The sequence below is a fragment of the Amphiura filiformis genome, chromosome 1 (genome assembly GCF_039555335.1).
Source record: "Amphiura filiformis chromosome 1, Afil_fr2py, whole genome shotgun sequence".
Lineage (NCBI taxonomy): Eukaryota > Metazoa > Echinodermata > Ophiuroidea > Amphilepidida > Amphiuridae > Amphiura > Amphiura filiformis.
Window position 1 is genome coordinate 41,321,866 of NC_092628.1, and position 21,944 is coordinate 41,343,809.

The window sequence follows — 21,944 nt, forward strand, 5'->3', positions numbered from 1 at the left end:
AACGAAACATCCTAGATGGTGCAAACTATTCTTTATTTAAATTAGTATCAAAACTCACACATTTAGAGACCATTTTTAGGAAAATGGGAGCGTTTTAAGATCTTGACACTCGTGGGGCCCAAAATACGACCTTTGATATTTTTTGCTTATAATTCGAGAACCATGCATCATACATCTCAGATAGGTCAAACCATACTTTTTCTGAATCGTTATGATCAAAGCAATACTTAATAACAAGATCTGATCAATTTTAAAATTTGACCCCTGTATCACCTTAACTCTTTTCGGAGCAAGGTGCATTTTGCAATTCAATTTTTTTCTTTTCTTTTTATGATTGTGATTATGATTCTGGACCTTAATAACAAAAATTGCACGGGATTTTGCTGTTTAATATTATTTAGAAATCCTGACGAAATAATAATATATAATTTAATAAATCCACTTTTAAATATACAGTTTTATTCAGGTGAGCTTTTTTATTCGCATATTTTTGATACAGGTTAAAACAGAAACAATCTGACCAGCAGAAACGTTGAAAGTATTTACAAATTACCTAAATACTTTTTACAAATATATATATATATTCACTTGTTAAAGGGTTTAAACCCGAAACGTCGTGTTTCCTCACATGTTTCAATATTTAGCACTGTACATCAATCTAAGTTTGATTCTTACGACATATATTTATTTATTGTTGCCAAACTGTTGAATAAATGGTTATTACGGTGTACTCTGAGTAATGTTCACGCACAGGATATCCTCTTATAGTGCCTTATTTGATCGATCAATCAATCGATTAATTGATCTGTCAATCAATCAATCAATCAATCAATCAATCAATTCAATCAATCAATCAATTAATTCATTCTTTCTACGTAGTCTGCAATTCTCAGGGAAATTCCTGTGGAAGTATAAAAAAGGAACAACTGTGAATTACATGAATCTATCATTTAGTTGTCTTGTTAGTTAAGGGGTGGGGTATGAACGTTTGGACAGTATTTATTGTGGGACATTAGAGCATATCAGCTATATCAAATTGCATTCTGAATACGAAGAATGTCCTTCTGATATCAAATAATTTTGATTTTTTGAAATTCGCAATGTAATACACATTTTATGGCAAATCATTAAAATTGATATTTTTGATATTTAACAGTACTCGTAGTAAACTTTATAAATCTGATGGTTTATACTTAAAGTGTATGTAAGTGGGATGAAAAGCCGACGATCAATTGAAAATTTTGACCTTTCGTATTGAAGATATGGATTTTTTCCCCCAAAACACCAAAAAAAATTAGGTCTTTTTGGGAAAAAAATCCATATCTTCAATATGAAAGGTCAAAATTTTCCATTGATCGTCGGCTTTTCCTCCCAGCTACATACACTTTAAGAATATATTATTAGATTTATAAAATTTACTTCAAGGACTGTTATATATCAAAAATGTGAAAAATATCAAATTTTAATAATTTGTCATAAAATTTGTATTATATCGTGAAAGACATTCTTCGTATTCAGAATGCAATTCGATATGTCTGATGTGCTCTCATGTCCCACAAAAAATACTGTCGAAACGCTCAAAACGCTTATTCCAGATCCCTTAAGTGTACCTTGTTTTTAAGGTTCCACTGCGAAATAAATAGCATTAACGCAACGTATGTTTGCTACAAAACTAATATCTGATTCGAAAGTTTTTGATTTAAACTGATTTTTAGTAATTTTTCTTTCTTGAGATGGTGAAAGGAGAATGATACCTATGATTAACCATTCAAGAAATGTATACGTGATTTTTGACATCTTTTACCCAAAACGTTAAGGAAGACAACGAATTATATTATATACTTACTGTGACTTCGTACACGTCATCCTGACCGATCGGCTTTAAGAAAAGAAGTGAGAAAGAAGAAAAAAAAAAGAAAAAGTAGAAAAAGAAGAAAATTCATGTCATTTAAAAATATAACATTTATAATTTTTAACATCCTACCGCATCATTCATTATAAAGAAGAAACTGGGAAAAATGAAAGAGAAACTAGTTTGAATCATATGCTAGAAGTTAAACTTACTGTGACCTCATAGACATCATCTTGAGCTACAGTCTTCTTTCCATTAAATTCACTGACAACGTAGATATCATCATTATCACTCCTGTTGGGACGGGATGTCGATTTACCAAAGGTGTAGACATTTTCATTCCTCGGATTTGCATCCTTCTCCATTCGCCCTGTCTTGATAAGATGATTCGTCAGATCACCTACCATGCCTCCATTTGCCGTACCAACAGCGCCCCCACTCGTGCTAGCGCCCGCATCACTAGCCATAGTCGCACCATTTGGCCCATTATCGTATACATTTGTTGTTTCTGACTGGCGTCGCATTTCCGCTGACATGGTCGATACGGTGGATACATTACGATCACGGTTGATGAGGTTAGGGTCAGCTTTTTCTGAACGTCTACGCTTGATCAAAAACACCACAACAAACGCAATCACAAGAAAGATGACAATACAACCAGCGATTGCTATGCCAGCGACTACTCCAGCAGAGAGCCCAGACTCTGAAAATAGATAGAAAAACATGAGCGCTGCGATTTAGGTCTATATCAAAGACACAATGCCGCAGCATTTTCTACATATTATTTCTGCTCACTATACCCGTGTAATCCGGTACGACACGACATGGCGTTTTCAATAACCCCTTCGCAGTGACTTTTGGTTTCCGGCATTGGTTTTCCGTTCAAGTGATCAGCTTTTCTCAAGGCTCTGTTCCCGTTCTCGACGGTTTCTGCAGCAAAAGACGCTGCGGGAATTTCTAGCCGCTGCGGAAGACGCTGGCTGAAAATTTGAACCTGCAACTGTCGCAACGGAAACCGCTGCTAAGACGTCGGATTATATAGCCACTTGGCAACAGTCAGTGATTCACAGCTCAAAAGGGAATATGCTAGTCACTAGTCAGTTAGGATTGCTCATGTATACACATGTATATTTCAACGGGTTTTGTCAAGTTTACTACTTGAATTCTTTCAGATCCATGTAACCATGAATGCTAGATTTCTTTCAGCGTGTGTCGTGTATGTTTACTAACCTGATATCTTCATTCCAGGTGGCAAATCAGAGGTAGATGCCGTGGTGGTGGCAAGCTTCTCTGTAGGCTTCTCTGTAGTAGTTGTTACTATAATAATATTCACAAAAAAGTTGTTTAAGTCGGTCATATTAGTTTGGTTATCGATTTTGGATAGAGCAGAGGTAGAAATTATATCAGTAATGGGATTTTCAAAAGGAAACCAAAGTAACGCCAACTATTTTAGGTTGTTACAACGTGGTATAAAAGGCATTTAGGTGGTAAATACGTAAATTTGTGAACTCGTTTTCGTATTGTGATAACGTTATTTTGCACGTTGATTTTCGGACGTTGATATAACGTTATTATGACGTTGTTTCAACGTCAAAAAGTGAAGGTATTATTCAAACGTCCCTATTAATTTTGGTCAAACGTTGTCACAACGTATGAATCACAGAAAGTTAACTTCGTATGTGTTTAAGACATGAATACCACGTCATTACCGAATGTTTCAATAAGGCGTCAAAAATGACGTCAGCCATCGTCTTGAAAACTTAGTGTGTGGGCTGGGTTATCACAAATGACTACATATTATGTCCTCCTTCGAACGACCCATGTTTTTCGAACGCTCAACTTCGAAAGACCCCCGAATTTTACCAAAACAGAGGGATATAAGAGCATTGATTTTGATAATTCGGCTCTAAAAGATCTCCAAATTACTAACTCCTCTCATTTTTGTTTGTTACTAGGCGATTTGATTGATTAATTTATTATTGTATTTACTAAGCAAGGCCAAGACTCTTGATTTTGACAGTTCGCAGCTTTAATTTTCGGTTCCGCGGGGAACATACCCGCCAAGTTAACGCGTGTCAATATGCTTCAAGGGATTAGGTTTAGAATATTATAAACATTCTCCTTACTTATTCTGGTATCTCCTTCTTCGATCAAAACGCTAAAAACTGCCTCAGTTCCAGAAGCAGCAGTAGTGTCAGTTGTCCCGGCAGGAGTAGGCTCTTCGTTTACGACAGTTCCGTATAACACAAGTTGGTCATCATCAGCGGCCTGATTTTATGTAAAAATGTGTTCAGTAAGTAATTATAAAGACTCTTTTAAAAAGATCGATATTGCACTTTTTTGCACATCTTACAGTTCACAATCTCGAAACTCGAAATTTGACTCGAAACCCAAATAACTGAAATTTAACTAGGAATTTGAAGAAAAGTAACACATTTTGTTTTTCGTATGTCCATGTACGTATCGGGTGAAATAACACACTCAAAAACATAAGCCTTAGTCTTCCCAAGACATACTCATTAACCCTAATCTTAATCATAATCCTAAACATAACCCTAAAATATTATTAACAGCTCTAATTAAAAAGAATACCAAAGTGCTCATTAATATTGAAGCCACTGGATGTATTTAATTCTGTCAATGGAGAGCTTGCGTTGATTATTTATTCAAAACCACATTACTCTGAAACCCCCTTCAATGAATGAATCGGTATTTCGCTAACTCTTCACGGTCTGTATAAACACAATCATGTCTACAAATGAAGATGGGACTTACTTGGCGTTTCTTGCGTGTTTCCCCATCTTGCATCGTTGTATCAATGAATACCTGTGCCATTGGATTCTTTTCCGTCGCTACTACAGACCACTGATGGAATGCCTCGTTTGGAGAGCGCATCTGTGTCGACAGATAAGCAGTGACCTGTAATTGAGAACAAGTATGGAAGCCTTGACTATGAGCTTGCTGCACTCAAATTTGGAGTCACTTGTGTGTTTTTGAAGAGCATGTTTGAATTGCAGCACTACTGAAGTTCATAGTATGTAGTGGGTGCCTCGTAAAAGTATATTTAAACGTAAACATTGATGTATTTATGCTTGTTTTGTATTTGTTATACGTTCATAAGATAAGATAATGGCTGTAACGAGTATACCTCTCCCCTTGTAGCAGTCAATGAGAACGTCATTTTCCCGGACAGCGGAACATCGGTTTCTAGATATAATTGGGATGCAGAATTCAGAGTGCTGTTCACCTTTTCGGCGATGCCTTGTTCCGTGGTTTCTTTTCCAATGTAAAGAAAGAAAGAAAGAAAGAAAGTATGATGTCAACAAATGCAAAAATATTTGTTCCATATTCAGGATGGGGAGTGTTATGAAGACAGTAAAACTGCTGAAATACGGTACAGAGTTTCAATCCTTTAAGCTTACGCGTCCAAATCACATTAGAGAGATTGCGATTTCCAAATGTAAATATCATACGCCCATGCATCTATTCAAAATCCCATCACATGAGAGCGATTTTAAATAGATGCACGGGCGTATGATACGTACGTTTGGAAATCGCAATCTCTCTATTATGTCAATTATAGACACACCCGTTGTGCGACAAAAAACTCTTACCTTCGCAAGTTCCCTGGCTTATTTCAGAACGGATATTATCAATGACATCGAAGTCCTGCACCTCAAACAAGTATCTCTCATCGGGATCATTGGCAATATCTTGGAGTTCTTCGTGTTCTACGTCTCCTCCAATACCTATAGCGAATACCGTGATGTCAGCAGCGCGTGCTGCTTCTGCTGGTTCTTGCACCGCATCATTTGACTTCCCGTCTGATAACACTATGGCAATTCGAGGAACATTATCGTCTTCATTTCGCGCGCCTTTTCCACTACCGAACAATTCCGTGACCATGGCAGTTAAAGCATCACCAGTATGTGTTCCACCGCCGCTGTATCTGAAATGATGACCACGATAACAAACACAAATTAGCATAATTAATCCTCGAATTAATCGAACGCTCGCATAAATTTTGTTCGTAGTTTTAACTGTTTTTAAGCCTACTGTTTTTGTTTTTATTCTGAATTTATAGTGAATTAATTTCAAGGTATCCTTTCTCGAGTCCAAACTTTCGTTGAAAATAAATAAAAAAGAAATAAGTACATGTTCTCCTGATTCTTAAGGTCAATAAAGATGATTGACATTATGAAAATGGCCGCGCCTGCTTCACAACCATAGCCTACTTGGATAAAAGTTATAGGTTATTGTATATAAGATTATCTTACACCATACGCCCTATAGCTGCCAGGAGAGATGCCGTGTCGGTGTATTGGTTCAATAAGAACTGTACTGTTGGGTCATCCTCGTATTGGATTAGCCCGACTCTAATTCCATCATGGCCGATATCAAAATTGCGAACGATGCTGCTTATAAAATCTTGTGCAATACGGAAATGATCTGGTTTGATGCTACCCGAACCGTCCACGACAAATGCTATGTCTAGCCTTGAAGTTTTACATTCTGTTAAACGGAATTCGAAAACCCCCCGAAAGCATTACTTAATTTTCTGTAAAATATTGCAACAAGCAAAAAACAAAAAAGGGGTAGGGGTACTCTGTACAAATGCAGAGGTACATAATAATTAGCCTATGTACTTTAGATATTGGTTATATATTCAACCGCTATCGATCGGTCGTTTTTGTATGGCGTTTACGTATACTATTAATATTAGTCAAATTTAGTATACAAATGGGTCATTCTCGTGACTACTATACCGTAAAGATTCGCCTAATGGCGCACTTAGGCTCCTTTGCCTTGAGGTAAATTTTATGTGCAAATTATCACCTCCGGCCTCTGAAATCCCAACAAGAATTAAGTTTCCGTGTCCTTATTTCCTGGTGGAAATTTTACGGGAGGGCACGTTAAGGCTGTGCCTAACATTCCACTTATGTCAAGGGAGCCCATAGCGCCATTAGGCGAACCTTTACGGTATATGGATGGGCCTCTTTTTTGGGGTCAAATTTAACTATACGAATTGGTTATTATTTGGTTTATTTAGTAGCTACCACTATGGTTCAAAATGACACATTTACTATTTGATTAGTCATTTTTGGAGGTTCAATATTAATGGGACATATAAGTTTGTTAAATTTGCAACAATAGATTGGGGTCGATTTTTACCCACTGACGGCATTACCCGTACCCCGCTTTGGACAAAGTACCAACTTCCCCCGTGACCTAACTCTTATAAACGTAAAAAGTTAACAATAAATATTAAATTCTCAATCATCTGGGAATCGTAAACGAGAGATTAAATTAAATCTAGTCAACCAGCTTTTTCCAACACACCTTGGAGCAACCAATGTTTGGGTCAGTACCACTGACTTTCAGCTGGGTTGTGATATCATAAACCAACCGAAAGTCATCGAAAATCAAGGTGTTTAACATCACAACCCAGCTGAAAGTTAGTAGTACTGACCGCAAAAATATCTTGTTGATTGGATTAAATTTAATCTCTCAATAACTATCAAACCTTTAAAACGTGCAGAAAAACATGAAGTATTCCCATCTGATTCGATGTGCAGTATGACATAATTATTATGTGAGTAGTAGTTTCAAATTATTGGACGCACATCCCTTTTTAGTCGAAAAAATGGCCGTAGGGCCGTGAAGTTGCGTACTAATGTCATTATTTTGTTAGTACTTTTTAAGTAACAATCAGGGTATGAACAAATTGTTTAAACTTTCCCCAGAACAGCCAGCGCACATAAACGGCGACCTCCGTAATACAAGCATGGCGCTCTAGCCAACTGACGAAGAATTTTCGTTAAAATTGAAGCAACTTTTATCGGATTGGCATAGAAATATTATATTTTAAGCACTGATTTACCATTTTCAATGATTTTGGGCCGCGAAATTCCGAAAGACCCCTGAATTTTACCAAAACATATCTCTTAACGACCCCTGATTTTGATTATTTTCAACTCTAAAAGACCCCTAAATTGCTCATTCCACACATTCCTGTTTTCTTCCAAGCAATTTTCAACCAGAAAGCCGAACCATTCGCAGCTCCAAAATACCACCCATTTACCAGTAGACCTTGTCGCCAGCTCTCAAAGACCCGCTTTCGGATTATACATGGAAAAATTAAATGATGATGTGGCCCGCGGGATTTTACCTTCACTTTTCAAATCCTCCACTGCTTCCACAAAATCCTCTATAGTCCCAGATCCGTCATCTGTGTCATAATGTTCCTTCCAGTATGCAGCCTGTCCATTTATGTCCGAGATATGCGGAATCGGTACAGCAATAGTAGATAAGTACAAGCTTACTGCTAGAGCAGAGTAGAGCGGTTTACGTAGTTCTTCCCATTGGACATTCATCCAGTTTATCTTGAATCTCAAATTTATGAGGGGATGAAGTCTTTCCGCGGTGGAAGAGCGTTTAGTAAGGTTAAAGTCATATTCGTCAACCTAGAAAAAAGAATCAGTAATATGATCATTTGATGTAGCTATGTTGGATATTTTGATCTTCACTTAAATAAACACCATGGATATTTGATTTATATTTCACTATGTGATGTGCTTTGAGTAATTTAATTTGATTATTTATATTTTTTTTTTTTTAATTCCTCCTCCGGGTCGTTTCCTACCGGCTTTTGTAACTGGTTCACTACAGCGTGATAGATCAACTCTCACGTGCAGTGTAATTAATAATTATCGTGTTTCGTGAGAAAATCTATGTAAACCTATGTCACTATTAAAATACTTTTTTTAAAATCTTTTTTCATTCAAATTGGTATAAATTGGGAAAATAAAGTCGCTTCACGTAAAATCGGAGTTCGTCACAACATCAATAGTGTAGAAAAAGATGTCTGGTAGACATCGATACGTCCACAGTGAGTACTGTTTATTGGACTAGAAGTAAGAAATAATCCGATTTTATGTTTCATAACAGTCCTGATGAACATGTTCAGTAAAAGTCGCTTCACGTTCATGCCGAATGAGGTATCAAACTATGCACACAAAAAATTCTCCATATATTAACTACTTTGTTCGGTTAGTTAGGTTTAGTATCTTTAAGATGTTGCTTTTGTTTTAAAGTGTACGAATACTTTTTGTGTGCAGTATTAAGCATTAGATTGAGTAGAGATAGACTTGATTGCACTATGAGTGAAAAGTAAATATGTGACCCGTTACAGCAAAAGGTACCTTAAGTCGGGTGCTACATATGTCTCATTTTCCTAGTGCCAAACACATTCTAAACCAATCATTTAATCCTATTGTTGAAGAGGGCAATATGCTTGTACCTCTGTCTATCATGTCTATCATCTGTTTGTTTTACAGCCTCAGACTTTGTTTGCTATGGCTAATCCCTGTTCAAGTGGGGTTACAAAAGCGTTGTATTTTATTTGTCTGGGTAGGTATTAGCCACCCACTAACAATGAGAGGACATTCCTGAACCTCGTTGACTTGGGGCTGATTTGAAATGATCGCCACTTCAAATTGTCATGATTGTTTGATATGAGCAATTAAAGAGTTTCCAAAACAGAAGGAAACAAAAGAAAATATTTTCTTTGTGTGGCTATATCTCAAAATCAATATTTTCGAGTTCCGACTGCTTTTGCTTGATCGCATTACATATATAGACCAATGTTAAATAAATATTGGTATTAACATGTCATAAACTAAAAGCAAATTAATGCAAAACTAAAATCTCAATTTCCCTCAAAGTGCCGCATTTTATAGTAAACTTAAACTTGATCATTGTATCCAGTAGTGCTGCGAGATACAAAAGACCAGGTCATGTACTAAAATACAAAATGAGTCATTGTAATGACTCATCGGTTTCAGAAGCCTTTTATGACACGCATAATCAGTATGCTTCAACTTTATTTATAAAATACGCACGTGATCTCTGGGCACGACATACCAAGACCAGCAGAGGAGGCTTAAAGGCATTCCTACAATGCACTATGATTGGGAAATTTCATCAATATAACCTAATTTTAAAGGCAAAGTCCCCATTGCCACACACACAAAATGGTCATTTTAAAACTGCAGCCAACGAGCTAATAGTTGAGACTTAGGACTGATATTTGATTTTCTTATAGGAAACATTCATATTGTCCCACTGCATTAATTTTATTCCTAAGTCTCGATGTTATGAATGTTAAATAATAGGATGAAAACACCAGATATTTGCACACAATTCTAATGCAAGGCATGATCAACTGTACCATATGTGTACAAAAGCCAGACATACAAGGTCAGAAACCCCATTGGGTTGTGGGAATGTCTTTAAACATCCTCTGCAAGACCAGCAAGCGTGCCCAAATCCTCATGCCATTGAAAAGGATAGGAACTCTTTAGATAAATATCATCAAATTTAAGTATTAATTGAATAGCAAAATTACTACACACGGGGGATTCCGAATTTGTAATATGTTATCAAAACAACACTTTGAAAGTATTTGACGACGGAAACAAATATTCAATGACGGAAACGTTTACAATATAATCACAAAGTTGAACAAAATGGACAATTTTGCTGCACAGTAGTCTCATGTTGTTCCGCCTTTGCATTCAAATGTATAGGAAACCCACCCGCTATGGAGAAGGTCATTTAATCGAGACTTACCGTCTACAAGCTGTTATGGCAGCTTGGATCGGTGGTCCCGTGCGTATTTATAAAAACGTACTTATAAAATAGACGAAGTATACTGATAATACAATGGTTAAAATTGAGAAACAAGAAATCAAGAAATACTTTCTTACATCCACAAGCACCCCACACACTCACACCAGGGTACGAGGAGCAGCACGAGCTCTTGTATCAACCCTATTTCGTTTTCGATTTTGCTATGGGCCCCGGAAACCCCCGGGCCCTGGACTTCGTCCACTGAAGATATCCAACACCCCTGATCCTAACCCCAACCCCACCAACCCATACAAGCAATATACATTTTTGACGAGATAGTGTTCAAGAAATGTAACTGAACTAAAATACTTTTGATCATTAGACCAGTAAATTACAGGTTCTAATCATAGACAGCCAGGGACAGACAGTGACATGGACAGTCCCAGGTTCAAATCACGGAGTTCATTCCCATGATTGTTATTAGTGTGTTTCTTTTAGACGTTTAGAAGCTGTAACTTGACTTGATTTAAGCGTAGTTTAGTTTACGATATTTCACTTTATCATACTTTTATTGCACCGCTGTTAAAAAAAGGGACATCCCTTTAATAGTAATGCAGACCCAACACACGGAAGTACATATTTCTATATCGGGCCTCGATACTTTCGTAATATTGAATAACATAAACACAGGTAACACTGACAAAAGTCAAAATATCGTCATGGATTAAATGAACCATAAATTGACACCAATTAGGCATTATTTGAACCCAATGAGACAGAAAATTTGGCAACTTCAATGTACTGGGTTAGAGTTCATTATTAATACATGTCAGATTAATACATGTCAGATTGGTTGGGACTAATGTGATTAACTATGGGTAAATTAGTACGAAGATATTTTTGTATACAATTTATTATTTCTTGTGGGTGTTCATAGTAAAATCAGAAAGGAGGAAATCAGAAATAATATTGTATTATTATGTTTGCATTACTTTCGGGACATCCAGTGTGTTTGTGATACTTTGGTGAAACTAAAGAGGCAAAAGAGTATTTCAATTTTACAGCGTGTCCCAATATTAACACAGTACTTTGCGTTGAGTACCATATGACCCTAATCAACGGGTTAAAAACCATAATCATATACGACGTACTAATAGGACAATGGCACTAGTTCATAAACACTCAAAACACTGGAAAACAAAGCTACCTGAATTAATAGCAATAAATTGTTGTTTATTTTAATTTATCAAGTTTATAACCACATTTGCACTGAAAACATTTCTATCTGTATTAAGTGCTTTTATTTCATTTAACTGAGCGATGTTATGTTGTTGAAATAATACATGTACAGGGTGTCCCAAAAAAAGAGGCCCCTCATTGCGCCCTCTTTTTCGCCTTATTTCTGAAAAGTTGATCACATATATTTTGGTATGTAAAGAAACCTTTAATTGTTAGCTTTAATAAACAAAATCAATTATTTCAATCGGCTTACAACTTTTGAAGATATGCCCTTTTAAAGACTACCCGTTTTTCACTCTGTCCACGGATAGCAAACAGAGTGGTTCGGATGGGTCATGCAGAGCAGCACAGTAAACTAACTTCAAAAGAACCAAAGAAAATCTAAACAGCCCTTTTCAGGGCTACCTTTTATTCCAAAAAGAGAAATGACTTATGTTGTCAATAAAAAGAAAGCAAGAAACAATAAAGTAAGAAAGTAAGTAATATAATAAAACAAAAAGGCATAAAATAACCGAGAAAAAAAAAAAGTAGTTGCAAATATAGCAAAAGAAGTCCCATCCCACATCAATTTCGTCCAAATTAATGACACTTAACAAAATCCATAACCCATAAGCCCACCGGTAAAGCCCATTCCCTAAAATAAAGTTGTTATTTTATAAAGTTATCATTGAGGAATGTTTTATATTCATGCATGATATATGCACTTTTCAATCTTTGAAGTAGTCGAACCTCCTCCGTGGACAGAGTGAAAAACGAATACAGTTCTTTAAAAGGGCATATCTTCAAAAGTTATGAGCCGATTAAAATAATTGTTTCGGTTTATTAAAGCTAACGGGTAAAGGCTTCTTTACATACCAACATATACTTGATCAACCTTTCTGAAATAGGAGAAAAAGAGGGCGCAATGAGGGGCCTCTTTTTTTGGGACACCCTGTATCTGTTGCATTCTTATCCTTTTGTGACAATGCGAGTCTTCCTCATGGCAAACACCAATGTTGCAATTTGCCACTATTGTTGTATTGATGGTGCCTTCTGGAGTTTATTTTCTAAAATGAATAACGCACAAAAAGTAACTATTATAGGCAACATAGGCTACAACTTTACCTGCCATATCCCACCATGGTAATCCGACCGATAGGTATTCAAATCTGTTCCATCCTGTGACTCAACGAATGCTAGGCGTCTTAGGAAGCCATTATCATTAGGGAAGATGCGACTGTTTTGGATTTGAGCCACAGTTGCCTTGACTACATCCGAACCACTTGTTTCTGACTCCCTGGTTTTATCAACACCTTGACTGGACACTGAACTTACGAGGATGATTGCAAGAACTGAAATTTAAAGGAAAATTTCACAATTCAGTAAGTTGTGAGATATTACTGCCTACAGACAGTGACCCACGGCCGAGAGACACAGATGTCCGAGCTCATTTGCCTTTTCGGAAAACCACTGTGGATTTGTTTGTACCTTAATGCCAGGTTCATTTAACCCGGACCTGGACCAGCTCTCGTGTGCCCCATAGCAAAACTGTAGTGAAGCATAAAACCCTAAGGTGATTGACCGCAGATGTTTAGTGATTTTAATGAATCTGATAGCAACGTTTTCACAGTATTTTTTGAGGGACCTGAGAGCACATCAGACACATCAAATTGCATTCTGAATACGAGGAATGTCGTTCTGATATCAACTAACCTTGATTTTTTTTAAACTCGCGATATTATACATATAATTATGGCAAATTATTAAAAATTTAAATTTTGATATTCAACATTCCTCGAAGTAAACTTTATAATAAACGATTTCAATTTTCAGTAATTTGCCATAAAACTTTCCTTAACGATTCCGTAAGTGAGTTATCATATTTGTGCTACTGGCACTGGACACTAGCTGTCAATGACATTCAGCTAGTATAGCTATAATCCGCGAAATTAATAGTTGGCACACTTGCACTAAACAATGGAAATGCATGCCCTATTAAAATTGGGGAGGCGAGTGAAACATGCATGCAATATATGTGGAGTACAGACTCCCCCCTGTATCCCACCCTTCCCCACTCCCCATCTTTCAATGTTGGAGGGTCTCACGGACCTGTTGACAACATGGCTTCGTCCAACATTGAATTGGGGGAGCGGGGGCAGAGATATACCAAAAGACAGGCAAAGTGTGCCAACCTTTTTTTCGTGGATTGTAGTTTGCTATCAAGGGGCAGTCATAGGCTGTCAAATGTTTTGCTACTGACGGACGGGTAGTCATGGGCTATTAAATAGTTTGCCACTGCTGTGCAGTCATGGACTATCAAATGGTTTGCTACTGATGGGCAGCCCATGGGCAGGTATGGGCTACCAAATGGTTTGCTATTGCTGGGCAGCTATTGGCTATCAAATGTTTTTCCACTGACGGGGATTCAATGGGCTATCAAATGGTTGCTACTGCTGGGCAGTCATAGGCTATTAAATGGTTTGCTACTGACGGGCAGTCAAGGGCTATCAAAATAATGATGCACTAGCCTTGATAACACCAACTCCAAAAATTGAACTGAATGCTAAATCTTGTGCTAAACATTGTGCTAAAAATTGTGGTTAAAAGCTGGACATATGTTTAGATACATTGTATAGGTGTAGAGGAATGCAAAAATACCTGTGTCCAAAATCTCATGTCCTTTGTATGGTCACCAGCTCAGGTAAAAATATTCATAATGATGTTAAATGTTAATGTTGCTCCAATCATATTGTGCGATACCTCTAATTCTTCCTATCAACATAGGGATAAAGACGTCAATTGTCATATTTCTGAAGGATGCGTAGTTCAGGGATTATCACGTCAGATAGATCAAAAGGTCAATGACCTTTGACATAGTATTCAAATTTAAAATTTTTTCCGATTTGCCCGAAACTCGTCTCAAATCATTGCGCTAATGATTCATTCCAGACATAATTTGTGTGATTTTTGAAATTCTTATTGTCAGATACGCATTTTAGGTTTCTTACATTCATTAACTAAATTTATATAGAGCATGCATAGGTTGACATTTGATCCGTTTGTTAAATCAGAAAATGGGGTGATCAATATGTGTGAGTAAGGTTTTTGTGTTTCTTTTGTCTACATGAACAATTTGAAACAATCCGAGACAAGTTTTGGACAAATCGGAGCATTTTCAAAAATGTAAATATATATAATGTAAAAGCTTGTTGACCTTTGATCTATTTGACGTCGTAATCCCTGAACTGCATCCTACAGAAATATTACTTTGACTTAAGAGGACAAGTTTGAGGTATCACACAGCATGATCGGAGCAACATTTTACATCATTATGACCTTTGACCTAAGCTAGTGACCATACAAAGGACATGAGATTTTGGACACATGTGTGTTTGCATCCCTATACACCTATACAATGTTAGCAAATTTCTACATGAGCATGGCATGCTACCTGTCTATAAATAGATCGAAAAGGCTTGCCAAGCTGACAAAAAACTTATTCAAAGGAATTCAAAGGAAAATACGATATTATTTCAACACTTAACTCACTAACAGTTGCGTACCGTGGCCGCCCCAACCCCGGGGGCTGAACAGCCCGAAAAGGTTGATGTATTTTGATGTATAGTACCATTTAAAATTTTTTTTTGATGCTTTATTAAACTTTTCCGCCCTTTTTTTATTTACTAACTCTTTTTGCCGCCCCTTCGTTTTTGACGCCCCTGTTTTTGCCGCCCCTTCTTCCGCCGCCCCTATATTTTGGCCGCCCCCTGCTTTTACCCCGGGGGGGCTGGCGCCCCCAAAGCCCCCCCCAAATACGTTCATGAACTAACACTAACTGAGAATTAGACACGTAGACTTAGAATGTAAGAAATTATCAACGTCTCTGATTCCGTTTCTATAGGACATATACATCGATTTTATATCTCTGAATGTGTATATATTTTATTTTAAAAATAACTTACCGCAATATTGCAGCTTAGTAGATGCACCTTTTATTGGCACACCACACACGGGTTTAATCAGGAAGCCAATCAACATCTGTAAGTAATGCAAGGAGAAGGAAAATGAAAACCATTTATGCAAATTTCAGATTTTTACTTAATTAAAGAAGCGATAATCTCTCGAGTATATTTTAATCATTAAGGTAGTACTTCATGTTTCAATGAAGTAGCATTTTCTGGTTTAATGACCTTTATTGAATTATCATAGTGACTATCAATGAATTAAAATCTATAAAATTTGATTGAAGTAAATGGTTTAGTGTTTTGAGGTTTTCTCGCACCTGTTTCATTTACAAAATGATAATAATATACAACCAAGTTCGAACAACAATAAAACCAAAACTACCATTACCAAAGCATTACACATAAAACTCTCTCTAAATTCTGTCAAAATGATGATATTATTACGAGCTTATTGATACCAGTTTAATATGCGCAACCGTTTAATATTAAATGATTAACTTTGTCAAATTACTTACTGTGAAAGTTGTGTCGTCTTCCAGTACTTGTCTCACCAATGTTGGTATGTTACTTCCTCATGGCAAGCTGCCATATACTCAACTGTTCTTAATGCATGGTAGTAGGTCTGTTTGTACAGGTTTCAAAAGAATAAAAGGCTCTAAATATGAAGTCACGTGTGACCTATTTAATTGTCTCCTAAGTCACATTGAAATGTACACAATTATTTCTTACTTGAAATGGGCTATTCCAGAAATAAATGGCACCCCATAAAGAAGACATATAAGTGTGTACCATAAATTTTTGGGAATTCCTAGACCAAAGTTTTATCTACCCCCCCCCCCAAAAAAAACCACGGGAATTCCCATTTTGAAAATAAAAATGATTAAAAAATTGGGAATTCCCAGTGTCCCTAAAGAAGACAGGCAAATTTTTGCCAAAATTTTTGGGAATTCCCAAGCCTAAAATAAAAAGGTGTCTTTTTCACATGTCTTCTTTAGTGTTGTGAAAATAATGTCCATTTTTAGGGGGAATTCCCAGTGCGAAAAATGGTGAAAATTTTTGGGAATCCCATGTCTTCATTAGGAGGGGGGTTGCCTTTAATTTCTGGAATAGCCCAATGTGTCAATCCAGGTTTCAATAATTATTCTTGCGCACAGTAAATATTAGTGTGAATGAGTGTTGTTGAAAGTTGATATGTTACTTCGGAAGTAAAAAGAGGAAAAAAGTAAGAAAGAGAACCAAGCAAATAAAGACATGAAAAATTAAAATAAACGAAGGTATAAAAAGGAATATGCAATGAAAAATACATGAACTTCACTGCTGCAAAGAAAAAATATTATGAAAATATAGAGTTGGATACTAGGGTGGACATGTAGGGTTTTCCAATATACGTCGTAACCTTTTTAAGTATAGTAAAAGGCGGTCTGTACGTTTATTCTAAGAAGTCATTTGTTTGGTGACGTGTAATTTTAAGACTTCACAAAAAATCACGCGCATTTTGATATCCCATTCGTCCAATGTCGTTCAATATTAACTACACAGTATTGTTGTTAAAGAAAAAATACTGGTATTTAAAAGTTCAAAATCAATTAAAATAACTTTGATATTTGTACTTCAATTGGGCAAATCAACCACAACTTTATGCAGTGTACTTCTGAACATTCAAAAATGACACCTTAATTCAAAATTAAGTTTAAAAAAGATCTTTAAAAAAATAAAAATCTTAAAAAAACCTCATTCCGCATTCGTTGTTGAAACTGCCATTGGCCTTGAGACATAGCATAATTTTCTTTAGCCTAAGTAGCAAACCATTTGATAGCCCATGACTGACCATCAGCAGCGAATCATTTTATAGTCCATGAATATGTCCATAAGTAGCAAACCATTTGATAACCCATGACTGCCCATCAGCAGCGAATCATTTCATAGTTCATAAGTAGCAAACCATTTGATGATTGCCCATCAGCATCAAATCATTTCATAGTCCATAGTCCATAAGTAGCAAACCATTTGATAGCCAATGACTGCCCATCAGCATCAAATCATTTCATAGTCCATAGTCCATAAGTAGCAAACCATTTGATGATTGCCCATCAGCATCAAATCATTTCATAGTCCATAGTCCATAAGTAGCAAACCATTTGATAGCCAATGACTGCCCATCAGCATCAAATCATTTCATAGTCCATAGTCCATAAGTAGCAAACCATTTGATAGCCAATGACTGCCTATCAGCAGCGAATCATTTCATAGTCCATAGTCCATAAGTAGCAAACCATTTGATGACCATGACTGCCCATCAGCAGCGAATCATTTCATAGTCCATAGTCCATAAGTAGCAAACCCTTTGATAGCCCATGACTGCCCATCAGCATCAAATCATTTCATAGTCCATAGTCCATAAGTAGCAAACCCTTTGATAGCCCATGACTGCCCATCAGCATCAAATCATTTCATAGTCCATAGTCCATAAGTAGCAAACCATTTGATGACCATGACTGCCCATCAGCAGCGAATCATTTCATAGTCCATAGTCCATAAGTAGCAAACCCTTTGATAGCCCATGACTGCCCATCAGCATCAAATCATTTCATAGTCCATAGTCCATAAGTAGCAAACCATTTGATAGCCAATGACTGCCTATCAGCAGCGAATCATTTCATAGTCCATAGTCCATAAGTAGCAAACCATTTGATGACCATGACTGCCCATCAGCAGCGAATCATTTCATAGTCCATAGTCCATAAGTAGCAAACCCTTTGATAGCCCATGACTGCCCATCAGCATCAAATCATTTCATAGTCCATAGTCCATAAGTAGCAAACCCTTTGATAGCCCATGACTGCCCATCAGCAGCGAATCATTTCATAGTCCATAGTCCATAAGTAGCAAACCATTTGATAGCCAATGACTGCCTATCAGCAGCGAATCATTTCATAGTCCATAGTCCATAAGTAGCAAACCATTTGATAACCCATGACTGCCCATCAGCAGCGAATCATTTCGTTAAACTACAAAGACTCGCCCAAACCACCATGACAGTAAACTTAGGCATGCGCAATGTATTCAAATACATTATAGAAAAATAACATCATCATCATCATCATCATCATCATCATCATCATCATCATCATCATCATCATAATAATAATATCATACTATTAGAAATTCACCCTTTCAGAAATTAAATATGGTTGTGTGATTGGGTAAGGGGTGTACCGCTGCGAAATTAAAGTTGGACCCACCCGTGGACCCATCAATATACCAATTTTGCAAGAAATTTGGACCCATCGATAAATTTAACACAAATTGTATTTTGTAACTTTTCCCAGAATTATAGGACAATAAAAAAAAGGTGAAATTGGGCTATTTCCGAAAAAAAGAGACAATTTTGAACGCTGGGTCATTCACGACGTCATTGTAATTCATGTCAAAACCTGGGGAGCGACCACGCACATACGTGTATACTTGCGCGATCGATACTCAATGATCCAGACAATACCATTTGAATATACCGCCCTTATGTATGCATCTGTTTGACACATCTGGGCACTTGCGGGAAGATATACTATACCCTAATAGCTTACAATATTATACCCCACCGTAAATAGCTCTCTTCATTACCTCGCTATGCCAGTATATTCGTGTAGTGTACGTAATTTTGAACCATATTTTGTTCACAAATGATAGGAAGGGACTGTTTTCAGCTAAAATGTTAGCTGTCAGCAGATGCCCAATGGTATCAGGAAGTGTTGCAAAAAGGTAAGTGTACTCATTATTTATTCAAAATATCACATATTTATATTTAAAATGTCAGGTCAAAATTCTCACCCTAGAAATATTGTGAAATAAAATCAAATTTAGGCTTCGTAAACAACGTCCAATTATCCCCATTGGGGTTTGCTTCACGCATATATAATAAATTGTGATTTTGAGAAGAGTTATGCCTCAAGTTTCAAAATACACCGAGTGCACCTTTTTTGATCAAAAACCTCTAAATATAAGACTCTGTAAAAACAAATCAAGAATTATCTGGGATAATTGCAACTTAGTATATGAACGTTATGATCTAAGCTACCAGATGCATCATTAATTTCATGACTATGATATTTAGTTGTGGAGAAATATTACTTTAATATTTTGGCGGGATTATTTACCACCAAAAATGTCAATCAAAAAGAGAAAGTACCCTTAAGGAACCCAATGGAAACAGACCAGCTCGGTATTGCAATATTTTAAGTTTGTTTTGTTTTTGGTTTTGATCATGAGTTATATCTATTTATAGGAACACTGAAATGGCTAATTTGAGAAAAAGTATAGAAATGTAAGAATGTTTGGATTTTTGTGGCTCATTTTGCCCATTTTGTGGGGGGCAAAATTACCACCCTGATTGACCCATGCTGAGTTCCTTACAGGAAATACTGTATACATGATATCTATCTATAGGAATACACAATTACTTACTCCCTATTCCAGAAAAATACAGCACTTATGTTTTGGAATGAAAAAAATATTAGACCAAAAATTCGGCATATACTCAAGATTTTGAATGCTAAACACTTGTTCTTTGATTTTATGATTCGATTGTCAGAAAACATGCCGAAAATGCATGTTTTGGACTCTTTTTCATGAAATTAGTAAAACAGTGAACTTTTTCTTTTATCTCCAGTTATTACTAAATGAATGATTAGTATTGAGCTATGTTTCATTTGACAGAACTTGATAATATTTTTTAGTTCCCAAAAATTAGTACTATATTTTTCTGGAATAGAGAGTAGGGCTGTGCAATAATGAGCCGGGGGGTAAAATTTCAAACTGCTCGCCAAAATCGCTTGCCCCCGTCTCGACAATAATTGTTTATTGGACATGTATTGTATTGTATTATATTGTATTATATCGTATTGTATTGTATTGTATTGTATTGTATTGTATTGTATTGTATTGTATTGTATTGTATTGTACATGTACATGTACAAACTATATAGTTCTCAACCCCCTTACTCACAAATAAAACTCAGGCATCACAACATAATATTTGTGTGCATACATGTACAACCTTTCATTGTTTGACAAAGCCATTTACAAATTAGATTCCATTTGTCGACAACGCTCTCATAACTCACAACTTGAACTCACAACTCGCAAAAAAATACCATCACGTTCACCTCATTTTGTCGACCCACAGGCCGAAATGTATGCATGTCATGCAGCTTTACTCCGTGAGAATTTTCTGAAACCAATATCAGCATGTGATGGTAAATTTTTAAACGTTCTACATTGTCAATTATCTTATATGCCAGCTGGTGATAACAAAAACCTGATAACAATTTTAAAAAGAATGGCATTATCAAGTGTGGAATTGTGTACAATTGTACAGAATATTGAAGGGTAGCACTCAATAGCAACTGTATCATTTTTATTTTGCACAGAAAATACCAATACTACACAATTTTAAAATACAAAGCTAATTATTTCTGTCACATAGACTATGCATAAAGAATGCATAGATGCATAAAGCACAAAAGAGTCTATTAAAATTACCTTTTAGAACAAAAGTTGTGGTAAAATTACCCATTTAAATTTGTTTTTATATTCTGACTCGTTGTGCATGGTGATTGACAGCTGCATATCAACGGTACAAAAAGGTGATATCCATGCTGGATTACCAGCTATTACCAAGGGGGTGACACTAAATTCACGGTTGTTCTATTAGCAACGCAAAATCTATGAAAAATTCAGCTGGTTTACTAGCTAGAAAGTGAGGCCAGTTATCGATCCGTTATAGCTCGTTATGAATAATTCATGTTCGACCCTTGGATCATGTTAATTGAGTTTGGCAAATAACAACGTTGTTAGTTTTGCGAACTTTGCCTGTTTAATGAGAGTATAGCGCGCCCCAATACATCTGGGCGCAAAACAGGCGAAAACGATCCAGTTTAATGAAATGGCGGACGGGTATTCCCATCAGGCACCAGTGATATGTTTTTTCAAAGAAAGTCTACTAATTTGATATGAAATGACATTTTGCAATAGCAAAGTCAAAATTAGGACTTGCTGTCAATAATATGAAGGAAACATGTGACAGAGGCAAGGTGGGAAATACAAGTAGTATTTAAGTTATGAATAACCTTTGATACCCGACCTGACCTTCCATCATGGCGCCTTATTCGTTTTTATGTATTTCTATTATGCTCTCAAGTAAAATAAAATACCAATCTGCTCTGAGCAGACAATGTTACTTGGCTCCCAGCATGAATTATTGATTTTATACGGAAATAAAG

At 36.4% G+C, this 21,944-nt stretch overlaps 1 protein-coding gene across 1 annotated transcript; it reads right to left on the reverse strand.

The window, feature by feature from the left end:
* Positions 1-437: 437 nt before the first annotated feature.
* Positions 438-16,326, reverse strand: LOC140147164 (uncharacterized). Its single transcript, XM_072168947.1, has 13 exons — positions 16,182-16,326; positions 15,664-15,739; positions 12,827-13,053; positions 8,022-8,316; positions 6,130-6,364; positions 5,467-5,801; positions 5,001-5,128; positions 4,628-4,771; positions 3,979-4,120; positions 3,083-3,169; positions 2,065-2,555; positions 1,847-1,879; positions 438-901 (listed from the first exon to the last, which is right to left on the reverse strand). Exons 2-13 carry the CDS (start codon positions 15,737-15,739, stop codon positions 890-892), a joined length of 2,205 nt encoding a protein of 734 aa, XP_072025048.1. The 5' UTR covers positions 16,182-16,326; the 3' UTR covers positions 438-889.
* Between the last annotated feature and the right edge of the window lie 5,618 nt (positions 16,327-21,944).